The sequence below is a fragment of the Lissotriton vulgaris genome, chromosome 2_1 (genome assembly GCF_964263255.1).
Source record: "Lissotriton vulgaris chromosome 2_1, aLisVul1.2, whole genome shotgun sequence".
Lineage (NCBI taxonomy): Eukaryota > Metazoa > Chordata > Amphibia > Caudata > Salamandridae > Lissotriton > Lissotriton vulgaris.
Genome location: NC_141687.1, coordinates 1,066,260,629 through 1,066,278,854, shown reverse-complemented (window position 1 = coordinate 1,066,278,854; position 18,226 = coordinate 1,066,260,629). Strand labels below are relative to the sequence as shown.

Genomic DNA, 18,226 nt, shown 5'->3' with positions numbered 1-18,226 from the left:
ACACTCTAGACTACTGCCATCTAGTGTTGGGTTTGGACACGCACAAATTATTTTAGTTTTAAAAATAAGTCTTTCGAGTCACAGGGTATAGGGACTCTTTCATGACTGCTAATACACATGGGCTTCGACTCCATAGAGATGGTTTGCCTTCATGGCAGGTGTAGACGGAGCATGAATATGCAGAATGATGACCGTGCAAGAAGAAAAGGTATGAAACAAAGAAAGTTAAAGGAAAAAATATATCTGCAACAACCAAAGGCTTCTAGGAAGGAGGGTGGGGGCAAGTGAATCTATAGCTCTATATGCAACAAACAGATGCTTTCAGGGTAACATTTTCCGTTTGTGGCATATATAGCTGAAGATACACATGCTCTGCATAGAATGTAAAGCAGCCCCTCTCCCCCAAAGCCGTGGCTAGCCAGAGGATGTTGTAGAGCATAGAAAAAGTGTACGCAGTACAGCCTGGTCACTTGAGCCTGCTGTCGACTTTAGGTATCCACACAGCAGGATTTGGTGACAGTGTGTGGTGTAGGCCAGGTAGCTGCCTGATAGAGATCGGTTTTTGAAAGGTTACTCAGAAAGCCCATTAATACTGCTTTTTTACGTGCAGTATAAGTTCTTGGTGGAGCTGGGATATGACTGTCGACCTTGGCGTAGCAGGTTTGAATGCACTTAACTAGCCACCAAGCTAACCCTGCTTTTGAAATGGGACTGCATTTGTGTGGTTTACAGTAGTAAACAAATAACTTGTGTTTTCCTAAATGATTTTTTCCTATCAGTGTAGTACATGAGGACCCTCTTTGCATCTAGTGTGTGAAGGGCTCTCTGCTACAGATTTGGGGTGTGGGAAGAACACTGGAAGTTCAATTGCCTGGTTTAGGTGGAAAGAAGAGATCACTATAGGTAGAAACTTTAGGTTAGTTCTAAGGACTACCCAGTCAGCGTGAACCTTAAAAAATGGGAAATTCTGTTTTCTACGATAAAAACTGTAGAGGGTAATAATGAAGGGGCACAAAAGTGGGTTCGATGATCCTAGTGGCGACTACACTGATGTTGCAGGACAGGAATGGGGGTATACTTGAGGCCTACTATAAATTCTTTAATGACGGGGGACTCTGATGGATTAAGTGTTCCCGGTTCTGTAAGTATGTTGCCACTGCAGCCAAGTGTAAACAAATGGATGTGTAAGCCAGGCCTCAGCTTTGCAAGTAAAACAGAAAACAGACAATGTCCTTCACCATTGGCTTTAGTGGTCAACGCGTTTGGGTAGGCAGTAGTGGACATACCTCTTCCACTTTGCCGTATAGTAGACTCGAATAGTAGGATGGCAAGCCTATTTGAGTATGGACAAACACTCAGGAGGCAAATCGAGGTAACCAAACTCTAGGACCTCAGTGGCCAGATCGCCAGGTTAAGTTGCCTGGCACTTGGAATCCTGAGTGTGCCCTGGTGTTGGGGGAGAAGGTCCAGCCTGTGGGGAAGCTTCTCCTGAGCGACTACAGACTACTCCAGGAGGGTTATGAAACATAGCTGACTGGCCCACATAGGAGCCACTAGAACTAGGGTGAGGAGGTCTGCCGAAGTTACTGTGCATGGATGGAATGGGAGAGGCGGAAAGGCGTAGAGAAATATTCCTGACTAGTCCATCCATAGTGCATTGCCCATGGAGTGTGGGTGTGGAAACCTGGAGGTAAAGCTTGGGCGATTGGCCTTTTTGGCAATTACAAACAGATCTGTCAGGGAACCCCCAGTGCTAGAAATGGGGGAGTAGGACTTCAAGATGGAGTTCCCACTTGTGGACTTGTCGTTGCATCCTGCTGAGCAGCTCTGTAAGGTCATTGTCTGCCCTCAGAAATTACTCCACAGTGGATCACCGCAAGTCTTGAGATAACGCCGAGAGCTGGGGAGAGTGCATGCCCCCCTGGTTTTGCAGGTAATATATGCCATTCACATTGTCTGTCTTGGTCAGGATTGTCTTGTGATGTATGTGGCAGAAGAAGGACTTCAGAGCTAACTGAACTGCCAATAATGCCAGATAATTTATTTGGATGGTCTGTTGAAGGGGTGTCCACAGACACTGAACAGTCATGTCCTTTGGATGCGTCCCCCCAGCCTGTGAGGCATCAACTATGATGGTCACTTGGGGGGGCTGGGTCTAGTAAAGGGCCTTCCCTGTGACAGACCGTTGCTGTTCCACCACTTCCGAAAACAATGGGTGCTGACCCAAATCAACTCTAGATATTCCCATAAACCCTCCACATGTGACTACGACCCTTTCAGGCACTTCTGGAGCAGACGCATGTGCAAGCGGGTGAAGTAAATGATAGTGTTGCAGAAGGCCAACATGCCAGGAGGTGCATCACTGTTCTCCCTGTTAGCTGATGATTTGGCTGAAAAAGAGGCAGTGGAAGCTGAAAGGTAGGACCCGCGTGGGACTGGGATAAGCATTCCCTGTGACTGAGTTCAGTATTGCTCCTAGGAAGGGCTGTATTTGTAGGGGCTGGAGGTGGGACTTGCCCACGCTGATGGTGAAACTCAGATTGTAGAGGAGGTCCAAGGTGATCTGCCTGTGAGCCAAACACTGATGCTTGCTTGCACTTATTCTCAACCTGTAGTCGAGGTACGGGAAGAATTGGACGACGTTCCTCCAGGGATGAGTGGCTAACACTAATGTATTTGGTGAAACCTCTAGGAGCAGTAGATTCATGAAAACAACAAAGGAGTGCTTATGTGTAACTAAAAAACCCCATATACCAAAAAAAAAAAAAAAAAAAAAAATAATAACAGTGACAGTTTTTTCCTGGACCCCAACCTTGGTCAGGTAGTTCTGTGTTTTAGCATATCTGCTCCTAATAGTCAGGAGGCGTCCACCCTGTGGACAGGGATGACTATATCCAACAAGGCTAGGCAAGCAGCCTTTTGTTTAGAAGGACCCTCACTCACCACTAGTTGGTGACATGCTTCATCATTGGGTCCCCGCTGGGGTGACCGAATGCCGCCCCAGCGTGCTAAAACGCCTGAGTTACAGCGGAGCGGGTTTGGTGGTGAGTGTACTAGTGATTAAACTCAAATGTGTGTGCAAAATAAGTGAGTGCAAAGTTAAAAAAATACAGGGTTAGAGCCCAAACAAAATATTTAATGCAGGCCAACCCGTATTAAGGTTAAAAACGTGAAGGTCGGACAACCAATGGTACTATATTAGGTGACCTGTGTCCTTAATTACAACAACTGGTCAACATGTTTCTGCTGTCAAAAAAGCGGGATCGCGCAGCATTCGTCAGGACCACACTAAATGGCACTCCGGGGGTATGCACGCGCTAAGGTACACCCTCCCGCCGTCCTTCCGGACAGACGGCGGTCCCTGAATGTAGGTGCTGGGCGGGGAGTCGCATGCGTTAAAAGGACACGGCGTGAACATTGCCCAACGCTGTCCTGACCCAGGAAGTCTACGAGTTTCTAATAATTCGTACCTCTAGGCGACTGTACTCCACAGTGCGCCGCCACGGTTAATAACCGTGAGTAATTTCTTCTTTTTTACTATTAAATTTTTGTATTTTTCACATAAGTGCCTCACGGGAGGGTGTACCTTAGCGCGTGCATACCCCCGGAGTGCCATTTAGTGTGGTCCTGACGAATGCTGCGCGATCCCGCTTTTTTGACAGCAGAAACATGTTGACCAGTTGTTGTAATTAAGGACACAGGTCACCTAATATAGTACCATTGGTTGTCCGACCTTTACGTTTTTAACCTTAATATGGGTTGGCCTGCATTAAATATTTTGTTTGGGCTCTAACCCTGTTTTTTTTAACTTTGCACTCACTTATTTTGCACACACATTTGAGTTTAATCACTAGTACACTCACCACCAAACCCGCTCCGCTGTAACTCAGGCGTTGTAGCACGCTGGGGCGGCATTCGGTCACCCCAGCGGGGACCCAATGATGAAGCATGTCACCAACTAGTGGTGAGTGAGGGTCCTTCTAAACAAAAGGCTGCTTGCCTAGCCTTGTTGGATATAGTCATCCCTGTCCACAGGGTGGACGCCTCCTGACTATTAGGAGCAGACATGCTAACACACAGAACTACCTGACCAAGGTTGGGGTCCAGGAAAAAACTGTCACTGTTATTTTTCATTTTTTCTTTGGTATATGGGGTTTTTTAGTTACACATAAGCACTCCTTTGTTGTTTTCAATAAACCTTAGGTGGCACAGGAGTGTTGACTCGAGCCCTACCTCTCCCGTTGATACAAAAAGAAAGCAGTAGATTCATGCTCAGTAAAGTTCACTTACTAGGACTCTTAGGTAGCGCGATGTTTAAGATGTATTGGGAGATAGAAACAGGCATCATTCAGTCGAGGGCAGTCATTAAGTAACCTTGCCGGAATAGTGGAATGAGTCCTGGAGAATGACCATGTAGAAATGCTCCAAAAGGATGTACTGGTTGAGGGGTCAGAGGCCTAGTATGGGCATGAGGAACCAGTCCTTCTTGGGGATACAATAAGTACACCCCTTTGCTGCATTGTTTGGTCAGCACTGCCTCTATGGCTCCTTTGAGTAAAGGTTCATCTTCCTCCTCCTGGAGGAGTCTCTAGTATTGTGCTAAAAGTGGGTGCTTTTATTTGTTTAGTGGTGGGGCAGAGAGTAACCCTGCTCTACAATGGACAGATCACACTGGTCGGAGATGATATTTTGCCATTGTGAAAGGAATCCCTGTAGACATTCCCCAATACAGGGGCGTAACACAGGCCCCTGCAGCACGGGGGCCCCAAGCTCCAGGGGTACCCCTAAGCACAGTACTCCTTCTGGAGAGCTTCTGATTAACCCAACTGGTGTAATTTATCGGGGGAAGGGAGAGGAAGCCACTCCTTGGGGGGGGGGGGGTGCAGCTCCCTTAGCGGTTTCACCTCTGCTTTTTGCATTGTCTCCCCTATAAGTGACCCTGGAACATCTTGGGTAGGCTTGTGGTTGGTGGTGCTGCATCTGGTGAGAGGAGGCGGCCTCTTAGGAGTTAATTTTCACACCGCCACGGAATTGTGATCGGTGAGAAAACCTGTGGGGTAACGGAGTACCCACATTGCTTTAACTACAACTGTCTTTTTTTTCCAGCATCTGAGCCACGAAGAGGTATTCTTTATCAAATGTCAAGTAGCTCAGATGCTGCTGGACTTCTTGCTTAAAGCCACAGATATGCAGCCAAGCATGCCTGTGGATTCGGATGATGGAATATATGCCTCCAGTGGCAACATCAAGAGCGCACCGGATGGTGGTATTGGAGATTGTTTTCCCTTCAGATACAATCTTGTACTGGTAGGGGAGATGCAGAATTAGGTCCCCCATTTCATCCCATTGGGCATGGTCATATCTCATCAACAACCCTATGGATGTGGCGATACGTCAAAGAGTTGCAGATTGTGAGGCAACCTTTTTTCCTGCCACATTGATCTTGGTGCATTTCTTTTCTGGTGGGGGTATCCCAAGTCCCTTGAGCAATTGACTGCTTATGGGCGGCATGCATCACCAATGACCTAGCAGGAGCTGGCCTCTAATGTAAGGTGGTTCAGACGCTCAGGGATTGTATTTTTAGTCAACCCTCGGGGTAACAACTCTGGCCTTGACTGGATCTTTGAAAACCTCTTGCGTAGGCTGAAGCATTCCTTAAGCATTGGTAAAAATTGGGAGGCACGCTGTGTATGGGCGAACGTTTCTGACAGGAAGTCCTCTTCTCGAATGCGGTGTATGTACACCTTGTGAAAGGTGGCCGCCCTGTGGATTACCTCATGGTAAGTGGTGGTATTTCAGAGAGGGGAAGGTTTGGCAGGATAAAGGTCAGGTCATTGTCACCTGGATGGACAACCCCAGAATTAACCCATGGGTCATCCTGGGATTCTGAATCACAGGGAGCAATCATAAGGATTTACAGGATCTCCTTCCCATATGTGTAGAGCCTTCTGGGTAAGGAGGCTGCGGGCCCCTTTGGTGGTGGTGGAAGAGGAGGAGGTGCAGGAGATGGAGGTGGTGGAGGTCAAGAAGGAAGAGCAGGCCTTGGGGGCATTGGACTAGTGCCCCCGTCTTCTCGCTTTTTGAGCTTTGGGGGCGGCGCAGGGTTCCAATGCTAGTTGCTCCTCAAATACCAACTTACTTCCTCTTATGAAGGAGAGTCTCCTGCACCTGTGGTGGAGGCTTTGCTTTGATTTTACCTTTTCTGGGGATGAACGAACAGTCTTCCCTGTTGAGTCTACCTCCTCCTGAAAGTGTTGAAGGATTGGCAGCTCTCAATCCTCGGAGTCTGCCGTGGACAGCCGACGGGGTGTTAAAGGCTGTTTGGCTTCAACCATTGTTTCAGCTCAGAGGTGCCGGTCATGCTGGAGTCGAGCTCCCAGAGGTTGTCGATATAGCTGTTGCCGTCGAGGTAGGCTGGGTCTTGAGCGGCTTGATGGCACTGGGGTCAGAGTCCAAGTCGGCTCTGAAGCCTGGGATTGGTGCTGCTCGTGGCCGGGAGGCAGTGGTGGCCCGGAAGGCTGTTCCTGATTGAGGTCTATAAGCCCAGTCCCTTAGGGGTGGTGAGTGGCTTGGTGTGAACTCATACTCACAGTAGTCGTCTTCAGACAATGGCCTGGAATGGTTTGCTGGTCTTGGACCTCAGAGTCCAAGGTGGAATCTGGTTCTGTGCGGAAGAACGCAACCTATTCGACCTCTCCTTCCACTTCTTCCTCTTCATCTCAGTTTTGCTCAATGATGCATTTTACTAGTGGACGATCACAGTGGTTTCGGATGGTCTTTTGGAGAGGAGGAACAGAGAACGCCATGCGGCGTCAACTCAGAGGCCCGGCACAGCACATCCGTCCCAGACTGTAAAAGAAAACAGTCTATGGAGTCTATGCCCATATGCATTAGGAGTCATGGTAGGACTCACTAGACCTCGTGACTTGAAAAACGTAGCTATAAAACAAGTTGTAAACTTCTGAGCCAAACACTAGATGACATGAGCATACAGAGCATGTCTATCTACAGCTACACATGCCATGAATAGAAAATATTACTTACTCTGTAAGCTTCTGCTTGTGGCATGTAGTGATGTAGATTCACATGCTGTACATAGTCCTGTCATCTAATGTTGGGCCCAGATGTGTGTAAGTTGTTTTTCTTCAAAGAAGTCTTTTGAGTCACGAGGTATTGTGACTTATCCTCTTGTCAGTAATGCACATGGGCATTGACTCCATTGTAAGACAGTTTTTCTGCACAGCAGGTGAGGATGGAGGTGGAGCGAAGTGATGTATAGAAAGATGTCCACACAAGAGAGAGTGTATTAGGAAAGAGTGTTTACTGCAATGGCCACAGGCATCCGGGGAGGAGGGTGATCGCATGTGAATCTACAGCACTACATGCCACAAACAGATGCTTATAGGGTAAAAATTTCCTTTCTAGGCATGTGTGGCTGTAGATGCATATGCTGTACATGGGCTGTAAAGCAGTCCTCCCCCAAAGTGGTGGCTATCCTGCTGATGGTGCAGAGAATAGAAACTGCTTACTGAGTACTGCCTGGTCAATGTTAGCTTTTTGGTGGTCGAACACGTCCACACAGTAGTGTTTGTGCAGGTGTGTGGTGTAGACCATGTAGCTGCCTTACAGATGCCAGATATGGGAATGTTTCCCAGGAAACCTAGAGGTCCCCTTCTTTCGTGTGGAGTGGGCTCTTGACGGAGAAGGCAAAACTTTATTGACTTTCAGGTATCATGTTTGGATACATTAACTATCCATCCTGCTATGCCTAATTTAGATAGAACTCTCCCTTTATGAGGTTCGGAAAATGCAACAAAGAGTTGTTGCATCTTTCTGAAAGGTTTTGTCCCATCTATGTAGTACATGAGGGCTCGCCTTACATCTGAGGTATGGAAAGCCTATTCCGCAAAGGAGTCAAGCTGTGGAAAGAAAACCAAGTTTAACGGATTGGTTCAGATGAAACAAGGAGATAATTTTTGGAAGACAATTGCGGAAAGTGTGGAGAACAAACCTATCCCTGTGTACTTGAAAGAAAGGTTCTTCTGCTGTTAATGCCTGGTGCTCACTGACATGCCTGAGTGAAGTGATAGAAACAAGAAATTGCTCCCTCAAGGAATTTGAGGGGCTCAAAAGGTGGGCCCATAAGTCTTGTGAGCACAATGCAGAGATTCAACATTGGGGCCGGGGAACCCGAGGTGGGATGACTGTTCAGGCATTCCATTAAAGGCTTAATGGATGGTATTCTGAAGAAGTAGATGTTACCTGTTTTGAAGATATGCAGTCACTGCGTGTGAGAAAGTACCATCTTTCTTTCATGGGTATGCCAACCAGGTACTCAGGGCCTGTGTTCCTTCCCTAAAACTGTGTTGAAACTAAAACCCAATTGGCATCTCTGGCCACCTTTCAGCCCCTAGTAAATGGTACCCTAGGTACCCAGGGCATGATGACCAGAAAAGACCCCTGAGGGCTGCAGCACTTCTTGTGCCACCCTTAGGGGTCCTGTGCCCTGCCACCCACACACTGCCTTTGCAGGCTGAGTGTCTAAGTACAGAACTAAACAGAGTCAAAATGGCACAAATCCCCGTGTATACAGATCAACAAGAGAGAGAGGACTAGATAAGCTAGCCTGTATCCCCAGTTTATATATATAAATCAATAAAGGCTAGCTAGTTTAAGGGAAATATTTTGGAGACTCAGGTACGTCAGCAGTAACAATATGTGGAAAAAACACTGTTTTCCTTTGAAAGCCCTCACCCACCGACCTAGTCGGTGGCATGCTTCATCATCGGGCCCACCACAGTGGCACCGAATGTGCCCCGGGTGTGCTTCAACGCCAGGTGACTGCGGAGCTGGTATTTTGCTGAGTGTGCAGTGAAGGGGTGTGAAGGTGAGAAATTAAAATGCTATCCAGGAGGTCCCAGCACCCGAGGGTTTAGCAATATTTAATAAACTGGGCCTCTGTTAGCAGGTTAAAAAAGGCAATAGGACGTTTTAAGGGAGAGTTACAATGACCTCCAGCGTCCAGTGTGGTCTACATGTTTCAGCCAGTGCCTTTTGTTGTAAGCTGGCTTTCCTCAGGACCAAAGAGGGTGAAAAGTGCAAATTATAATAAACTATATTAAGTGAGTGTTGTTATTTTCTCTATGTGTCGCGCACGCTAAGGCGCTGTAACTGTTAGAGGGGGATTCCCTCAAGCTTTTTCTGTTATTTCAATGTAAAAAGCCTCATGGGTCGCCTGGCAGAGAAAGAGACCGAGTAGTTCGGTCTGGTTCCTCCTGGGACCTATTCGTCCATCCGCGGCGCCCGAAATGCATTTCGGGCACCGCGGATGGACGAATAGGTCCCAGGAGGAACCAGACCGAACTACTCGGTCTCTTTCTCTGCCAGGCGACCCATGAGGCTTTTTACATTGAAATAACAGAAAAAGCTTGAGGGAATCCCCCTCTAACAGTTACAGCGCCTTAGCGTGCGCGACACATAGAGAAAATAACAACACTCACTTAATATAGTTTATTATAATTTGCACTTTTCACCCTCTTTGGTCCTGAGGAAAGCCAGCTTACAACAAAAGGCACTGGCTGAAACATGTAGACCACACTGGACGCTGGAGGTCATTGTAACTCTCCCTTAAAACGTCCTATTGCCTTTTTTAACCTGCTAACAGAGGCCCAGTTTATTAAATATTGCTAAACCCTCGGGTGCTGGGACCTCCTGGATAGCATTTTAATTTCTCACCTTCACACCCCTTCACTGCACACTCAGCAAAATACCAGCTCCGCAGTCACCTGGCGTTGAAGCACACCCGGGGCACATTCGGTGCCACTGTGGTGGGCCCGATGATGAAGCATGCCACCGACTAGGTCGGTGGGTGAGGGCTTTCAAAGGAAAACAGTGTTTTTTCCACATATTGTTACTGCTGACGTACCTGACAAATCCCTGTGTGCCATGCCCACCCGCTCACTGCCCTGGCATCCATCAGTCACCCTTACAGCTGAATGCCCTATGCAAGTGGTGTGGGCACAGCTGCATGAGCCCTGTGCCCCTACAGTACCAAGGGCCATTCCTGGGCACTGTAAGTGCAGTGCTGCCATTAAGAATATATAGTGCTGGGAGACTGTCATTACGAACTCCAAAGCACCATGATGGCTTCACTGAAGACTGAGAAGTTTGGTATCAAACTTCTCAGCACATTAAACCCGCACTGATGCCAGTGTGGGATTTATTGTAAAATGCACGACAGAGGGCATCTTAGAGATGCCCCCTGAAACCTACGCAACTCCCAGTGTCCTGACTGGGTGGCTACCGAGGCTGCCACGACCAAACATGTTTCTGGTCCCCTGGGTTGAGAGCTTGCCGCTCTCGGGGGCCTGGAACAATGCACATCCTGGGACGAGGAGGCAAGCCTCCTCCCCCCAGGATGGGCAGGGAAAGCTTTAAAGGCATACTGCCTTTGTGAGCTTCTCCAGGCCGCTTGTTGTACTCAGCAACTGGCTCCTACCGGTTCTGATCCCCACTCTGGCGGGAAGAAAGGGGGGTGTGCAGCCTATGCCAACTCCACGCCTCCGGTGGGAGAGGCGAGGTGAAGCACGACTCCGGGCTTCAGCCATCTTGAAGATGGGGAGCCCTGCCCAATCACAGCTAGGCTCCCGCCCCCCTCCAACAGGAGAGGAGCAGGCTAGGGGGTGAACCCAGCCCAGGACTGAGACCCATTGGTCCCTGCCCTTGCCCTACCTGTAACGACCATAAATTTTGTATTTAGGGGAACCCTGAACCTTCCTTCCTCAGATCCGATTGCAACGAGAAGAAGAAGAAGAAACAAGAAGACCTGCCGTGCAGCTGCTAACGAAAGGACATCGCCCATTGACTTGGCCCCAATACCCTACAGGCCTGTTGATCCTTGAACCTGCGAAACTCAGGCGTCTCCTGCGGACAGCAACCTCGAAAACCCCGGAGGACCTGTCTGCCTTGAACCTTCCAAAAGACTGGGACTCCCACGAGCAGTGGTTCTGCTCAAACAGCAAGAACCCTGGTGCCAGCCAGGAACCGCAAATCCAGCCCACTCTGCACCCGCCGAGCCTGGCCTATACCGGAGTGAACCAAGACCACGAGTACGTCCCCCCGGCGACTGGGACCCGCAGTCCAGTGCCCAAAGACCCGCCTTGACGAACCAGACGACGCCTGCAGCCTCAGAACCAGGGACCCCTTCAACCGCGACCAGCTGAGGGTAAGATTTCCCGACGCCAAAAGACACTTCTGCACCCGGCGCCCAATGGCCCCCTGTGCCTTCCTTTGAGGTACCTACCTCTTCTCCTAGATCCCAACTTACCTCTCGAAAGTGGTGGTCGCACCAGAAGAATCTCCGCACCCGAGCCTGCAGCCTTTGTTCACTTCTTAACTTTCCAATTGGATAACATTGAGCGCCCGACGGCTCAAAAACACCCTGCACCCAGCCGCCCGAGCACCGCTGGAAATGCAGCTACTACCCCAACTCTACTTCCCCACTTGCCCTGAGTAAGTGATCAGGAGCTCAGCTCCCACAGCCACGTGGCCTGCTTGCTTGCAGCCACCAACCAAAGGCCCCCTACCCACCATTGGATTGCATTGGGCCTACTCTCTCTGCACCCGGCTGCCCCTGTGCCGCTGAGGGTGTGACTACTGTACTTTCCGACCCTGGGAGACCCCGGAGTCTATGCCCAGAACCTTAACTCCACCAGTCGAGTGCTTACCTAAAAGCCAATAACTCATTTTCATTCCATAGATTAACATTGTCTGGTTTCATTTGAAATTTCTTTTAAGTGTGGAGTTTTGAAACTTTAAAATATTCATCTAAAATCAGCCGAATAACGAATTCCGAATTACTCACCTGTGATCAGGAGAGAAGCCAGTACTGTACCTTTTAGCCCAGTACTGAACCGAAAAAGTAATCCTAACTGTACTTACCCGTAACCGGAATTTTCTTCCATAGGAAACCATTGACTGTTTTTCTGTGAAATTTCTTCCAAGTGTCGATTTTTGCAAACTAGAAATATTCTTTAAAAATCATACAAACTATCAAAACATAATTACTTACCTGTCTTAGGTAGAGGTCCCAGTGCTGAACTTAGGAGTCCAGTACTGGATTACAAAAGTAACGAGAACCTACTTTACCTGTGACTTGCCTTCCTTCCATAGGATAACATTGCTTGGTTTTCACTTAAAAGTTTCTACGTGTCAACTTTGAAAATACATTTATATTATTTAAAAATCACAACTGTAACCATAACGCTTTTACTTAACTGTTTACAGCTTAGGTCCCGGGACTGAATCCAGGATCCAGTCCTGTGGTTAGAAAAGTAATCCATAAAGTAATCTATTGAATTTATGTAGAAAAACCCATTGAGCTCAATGTTAAATTGTGTTTGAAATTGTGTTGCCTCTTACAACCACTGTAGCTATTGTACTTAAAGTCTATTGCCTTTTTGCAAAGTAATTACCTAAAGTTGCTCATATTGAGAAAAGTATATTTTGATACCTTTTGGTTCTAAAGTAAAACTACTATATCTTTTGATATAAAATCAATTGGCCTAGAGTTCAGTTCTGGAGTGTGTGAGACCATTTGCTGACTGAGTGGGTACAACAAATGCTTTACACTGTCCTCTGATACTGCCTTACTGCTCGACCAAGCTCCCACATTGGAGAGTACGGTTATATCTAACTTTAACCTCTGCCATACCTCTGGAGACTGGGGACTCTATACACACTGTACCTTACTTTGATCCAGTATATATAGAGCCTCTTTCTTACACTGCGGCCAGGTGAAGGCGAATGGAAGTGAAGGTTAGACCATATGTTTGCAGGTGAAATAGGTGGCAGACTATATCTTGGACCCTGGGGGTTAAAAGGTTGAATTGGTTTTTCATGACAAGAATGGGAAACGCTTTTCCATTTTGCGGTGTAACAGGCTCATGTGGTAGGCCTGCATGCTTTTTTCAGGATGCTCATGCATGTGGGTGGAAGATTAAGGTATCCAAATTCTAGGACCTCAGGTGCCAGAATGAAATATTGAGCGGCCTGGGTGCCTGATTTCTCCATGGTTCTGTATGGAAGATCGGCAAAATCACTGTTCATTCACTGGATATAATCTGCCAACAGGTGGATCTGGTAGAAGAGGGACCACTGCAAAATGCTCTGGGCGAGCTGAGAGTGGTGGGGAGATTGGGGACCACCCTGTTTCTAAAGGTAGTATATGGCCGTCAAGTTGTTTATTCAGATCAGGACAACCATGCCAATCACGTGGGGCAGAAAAACCTTCAGGGCTTGGTTGATAGCTAATAGCTCCAAGTAGTTGATATGGAGGCCCAATAGGTTTTTTAAGTGCGCCCCTCACCCCAGGGGGAGACGTCTGTTATGATGGTGACATGCGGAACTGGGTTGAGAGAAGGACACCCCTGCAAAAAGACGTTGGTGTTCCACCACTGCAGAGAGCAATGAATGCAGCAGCCAATCAACACTAGATCGTTCCAATGACCCTCCGTTTGAACCATTGAAGCGCTAAGCACTCCAGCAATGGACGCATGTGTAAACTGGTGTGGTGGGACTGTAACAATACAGGAGACCATCAAGCTGAGTTAGAAGAGAGGAACTAGTACCTGGGCAGGATTTAGGTAGGTCTAGCCGATTTTGGAGTTGAGGATTCCCCTAGGTCGGATTGGATCTGGAGGGGTTAGAAGGGGGATTTGGTCACGCTGATCGTAAACCCTAGCTCATGCAAAAGCTTTATTGTGACCTATGTGTGTGCGCTACACTGTTGTGGAGTGGCATTCTTTATCAGCTAGTCGTCCAGATAGGGAAAGGCGTGGATGCCCTGTCCACACATGTGAGCACCCACCACTGAAAGGCACTTGGTGAACACTCGAGGTGCAGTGTTGACCCCGAAGGGAAACCCATTAACCTGGTAACGTTTTCTGCTAACCACAAACCTGAGATAGCAGCGATGCGCCGGGTGGAAGGGTATGTGAAAGTAGGCGTCTTTCAGGGTGAAGGTGGCCTTGAAGTCTCCTTGCTGTAGCAGCGGAATAACATCCTGAGAGTGACCATGTGAAAGTGTTCTGATAGGATGAATTTGTTGCCTGGATCTAGAATAGGTCAGATGTAGCCGGCCTTCTTGGGGATCTGGAAGTAAAGCAAGTAGACTTGTGTGCTCTACAGATGGTGTAGGACAGGCTTGTTGGGTCCTTTGAGGAGTGCTGTGACTTCTTTCCTGAAAAGTCTGTGTTTGAGGGGTGGTATGATGGGAGGCGTGGAAGTAAGCTCCAGATCGTAATCATGGTGGATAATGTCTAACACCCACTAGTCAAAGATGACGTTATTGCAGCGGTGGGACCCTCTACAGTAGCCTCCAGGGAAGGGCTGCTGTGCCTGTGGGTTCTGGAAAGCCAGGGAGGCTTCAGGGAAGGTGGTCTTTGAGTCTCCACAATAGGGTGTGAGGAGAAAGGACCCACAAGGGGTGGGCATCTACAAGGCCCCATAGCCTTCTCCGTCTACATATCATTTTTTAGATTTTACATCATTTGGTCAACCTGTGGCCCGAACTAGTGTTGTCCGCCAAATGGCATGTTGAGGGGTTGTTGCTGGGTATCAGGTTTAAAGCTGGAGATACGTAGCCAAGCGTGCCTACTGAGACGCACACAAGTTGACGCCTCTGCTGATGGGGTCAGTGGTGGCAAGGACACACCGAATGGTTGTGTTAAAGATCAGTTTACACTATGATCCATATCAGGCTCTCTTTTTTGAGCTCATTTGGGAGGTAACGGAGGAACTCCTCCATTTTATTCCAGTGGGCGCGGTCATAGTGGGAAAGTAAACAAAAAGAATTGGAAAAATGCACCAATCATTAGCTGACTGTGCCTGAACTCTTGCCTGCAGCATCGATTTGCTTACACTCCATTCACAATGGAGGGTTGTCACTTGTGTCCTGAGATTTAGCCTGCTCACGAGAGATGTGTACCACTAGGAAGCCAAGGGGTAGTTGTCCCTGAATGTAGATGGGGTCAGTAGGGGACGCCTTGCACTTCTTATCCTCGCGGAGAGTGATAACCATGGCTTTCACTGTGTCTTGAAAGAGGTCAGGGGCTGGAAGCAGCATGCCCTTGAGCATAGGCAAATATTGGGTGGAGTGGTGGGCAGTGGAGAGGATCTCAAAAAGGATATCCTCTTCTATTGGGTCGACATGCATTTCAACTTTGAAGCACAGGGCTGCTCTTGCTACCAGCTTATGGCAGTAAGTGAAGTCATCAGAAAGGGGACTGACAGGATGGGTACAAGTCAGAATCAGTGTCCCCTCGAGGGTTCATGTCATATGAATCCCAGGCATCACCATGTGGGGATGTATCTTGTGTATTCTCCCTACCCCCTGCCGTGTTCCCCAGTGTTTGAGTGCGGAGACCTTTGAGGTGTATATGAGAGGGGGTCAGGTGGTGAGTCAGGCAGGGATGGAGAACATTGTGTTCTTGATGGAGAAGGGGTGGGGGGGGGGGACTTGTGGCTCATTGTCCGGCATAGGACTGGTGGCCTTGTCCAACTTCTTCCTGTGGTTTGCTGGAATAGGGACATCGAGGGCTTTCTCGAAACTCAGCTGGCGTTTGGGGTCTTGTGGAGCAGACACCATTGGGTGGGTGAGGATCCAGCCCATGTGGGGATGTATCACCAGATGCTGCTGCCTAGTCTTGATCTTGTTCTGGAGCTTCTGAATGATGAGTTTGACTGTTGTCGGTGCCTAGGGCTTCAGAGCAATCGCTGGAGGCTTCTGGAGTAGAGCCGATTTTAGTTTTGATGCAAGGGTTTGAGCTCCAACAGTCTGGGCTGAGTTTGGAGGAGGTGGTGCTGACTTTAATGGTTTCTTCAGTGCTGAGCCGAGGCCACCAATTGAGTCTGACAGAGAGGTTCGGTGCCAACCATGGCTCGAAAGCAGTGGCAGCCCAGAAGCTGAGCTCTGTGGGTCCAGAGCGGCATAACGTTCCTTTGCGGAGGGCTGCTCGACATGCGATTAGTGTCGAGGGGAATTGGGAATACTCAAAACCACTTGTGCTGGGGGAATATTCTCGTTCACCAGGTTAGAGCCGGAACTCAGGTTGGGCAAAACAAAAAAAAACAACTCATCAGTGGCAGATGGCTGTTGTTTCCCCTCGAGGTCCTGGGTGCTGAAGAGATGTTGGGTGTTGTCTCCGCTTCTATGCCATTTCTCGAGGCGACAGGCCCTGCAGTTGCAGAGAGTCTTCGAGCAGAAGGAGCACCAGGCAACACAGGCAGCCTCATCGTACTCTGGTGAAAGGCATAGGTTGCAGACCTGATGGCGATCGGTCCCGGGGAACTTCGCGTAGCAGCAAGGACAGTATCTGAAGGGTGTCCATTCTATCACAGTGAAAAACACTCTCGAGAAGACGGGGAGGCCCTTAAAAGGTCAAGACCCTGCATGGGCCTGGGGCCGACTGAAGAGTCGCTCAGCAGGAGGAACAAAAACTTTGACCTGAGACGATAATAATAGAAATGAGAGAGGAAACAATTCTGACAGAGGGAGAGGAAACCGTTACGGCCGAAAAGAGCACTGCAATGGTGTCGATCTGGAACACAGAAGCACACGTCTGAACCCAATGGCGGAAAGAAAACAATCTAACTATGGAGTTGATGCCCATGCACATTACCAACAAGAGGAGGAGTCACAATACCTTGTGACTTAAAAGACTTCTTCGAAGAAAAACAACCTGCACACAACCGGGCCCAAACTAGATGGTAGGAGTATGCTTAGCATGTGTATTTATGGCCCATATATGCCTCAAATATTTATTCTTTAAGTAAAAGCACATATAACACTAATATGGCACTGCAGGATTTATTGTGCAGATGTGTACACTGTGCAAGAAGAAGTACCTTCACCCAGAGTTCGATAAGCCAATGGCTTAAGTGGGCCAACCCTGTGTCCCATTCTGAATGATGTGGTTGAAAGGGGCAAAATGTAAATGGCGCTACAGCAGACCAATGGAAGAAGAGTGCAAAATTAAAGCCCTGTAAATGGGTATGGTATTTTCTTCATTAAAAACAGAATCTCTATGCCAACCCCTGATATTTCACTCTTGTGTGAAAACAGCCTTTCTTGTAATGGCCCAACTCATGAGGAGGTCCCTCCCGACAATTATAAGTGCACAGCACCATCATGCAATAGCTCACCAACGTAATAAGAGAAGGTGCGCTTCAGCCGGTCAAAGACGAACCAGCGCTTTTTCCACGACTTGATCTTGCCACCCATCTTGGTGAGGTAGCCTTTGCACATCTTCTCAGTGACAATCACGTGGCAGCACATGTCTACGCTGTGCCCCGATGACTCAATGTGTATCTTCAGGTCAAAGTCCTCCTTCCTGATTGGTAGGTACCGTGTTAGCGGCCGCGCCTGCAAATAGGAGTGGAATATAGAGCATATCAGAAACAGTAAGCTGTGCAGAGGTGCTGGAAAGTGCAGAAAAAGTTGTCAACCTGTACCAAAAGTTTTGAAGCCCGAGTCTATAAGCTGAGCATAGTTTCACCACCAGGTGGCTAAGAAATTATATTAAATCAGTTTTTAATTCCTTGTTGGAGTCAAGGGGGTGCTAAATTCACTTCATTTCCATTTGTGTAATTACACTATTTGTCAGAAAAATGAACACAAGATAACACAATAAAAAAAGCACAAAATGCTAGCTGTATGTGAGTGACGTGCATCCTTGAATCAACATACACTAAAAAATGCACAACTAAAAACAAGTGCTGCGAACAATAGCCACTTGTGTTCAGTCTGTTTGCAATGTTCCAGTGCTACAGCTGCCTTTTTTTTTTTTAACCTGGGTGACCACCAGTTACACCTTTTGGTGTAATTTCGTGGGATTGTGTTTAAAAAGCAAAATGTGAAATGTCAGCAGTTACAAACACAGGTGTACAGAAATGTTGCCTAGGCCTGTACTCCTCAGTGTAATTATCATCTTGCGAAAAGTTAACAGAGAATTAATGCTACAGAGTATTTGAGTTGGATAGGAGCTTCTTGACATCATAGAGCGACCTGGGGCCGATGTAGTGCCCAAAGTGCTAGGCCTGTTGGGAACTACGGACATACTGAAGATGCTGGAGTGCTGGTGAGGTGGTAAGGTGATAAAGAGTGCAGTTGGTGATGGAAGGAGTTGTGGACAAATTAGCGGCATGGGCTGTAGATGTGGAAGTATGG

At 48.0% G+C, this 18,226-nt stretch overlaps 1 protein-coding gene across 19 annotated transcripts in view; it reads right to left on the bottom strand.

Moving 5' to 3' along the window:
• PHLDB1 (pleckstrin homology like domain family B member 1) overlaps positions 1–18,226 on the bottom strand; it is a 437,675-nt gene that overhangs the window by 22,390 nt on the left and 397,059 nt on the right. For all 19 annotated transcript variants that reach the window (XM_086956734.1, XM_086956721.1, XM_086956728.1 and 16 more), the window contains one exon: positions 17,203–17,422. In XM_086956734.1, the coding sequence (XP_086812860.1) occupies positions 17,203–17,422 (220 nt within the window). The remainder of the gene's footprint in view (positions 1–17,202; positions 17,423–18,226) is intronic.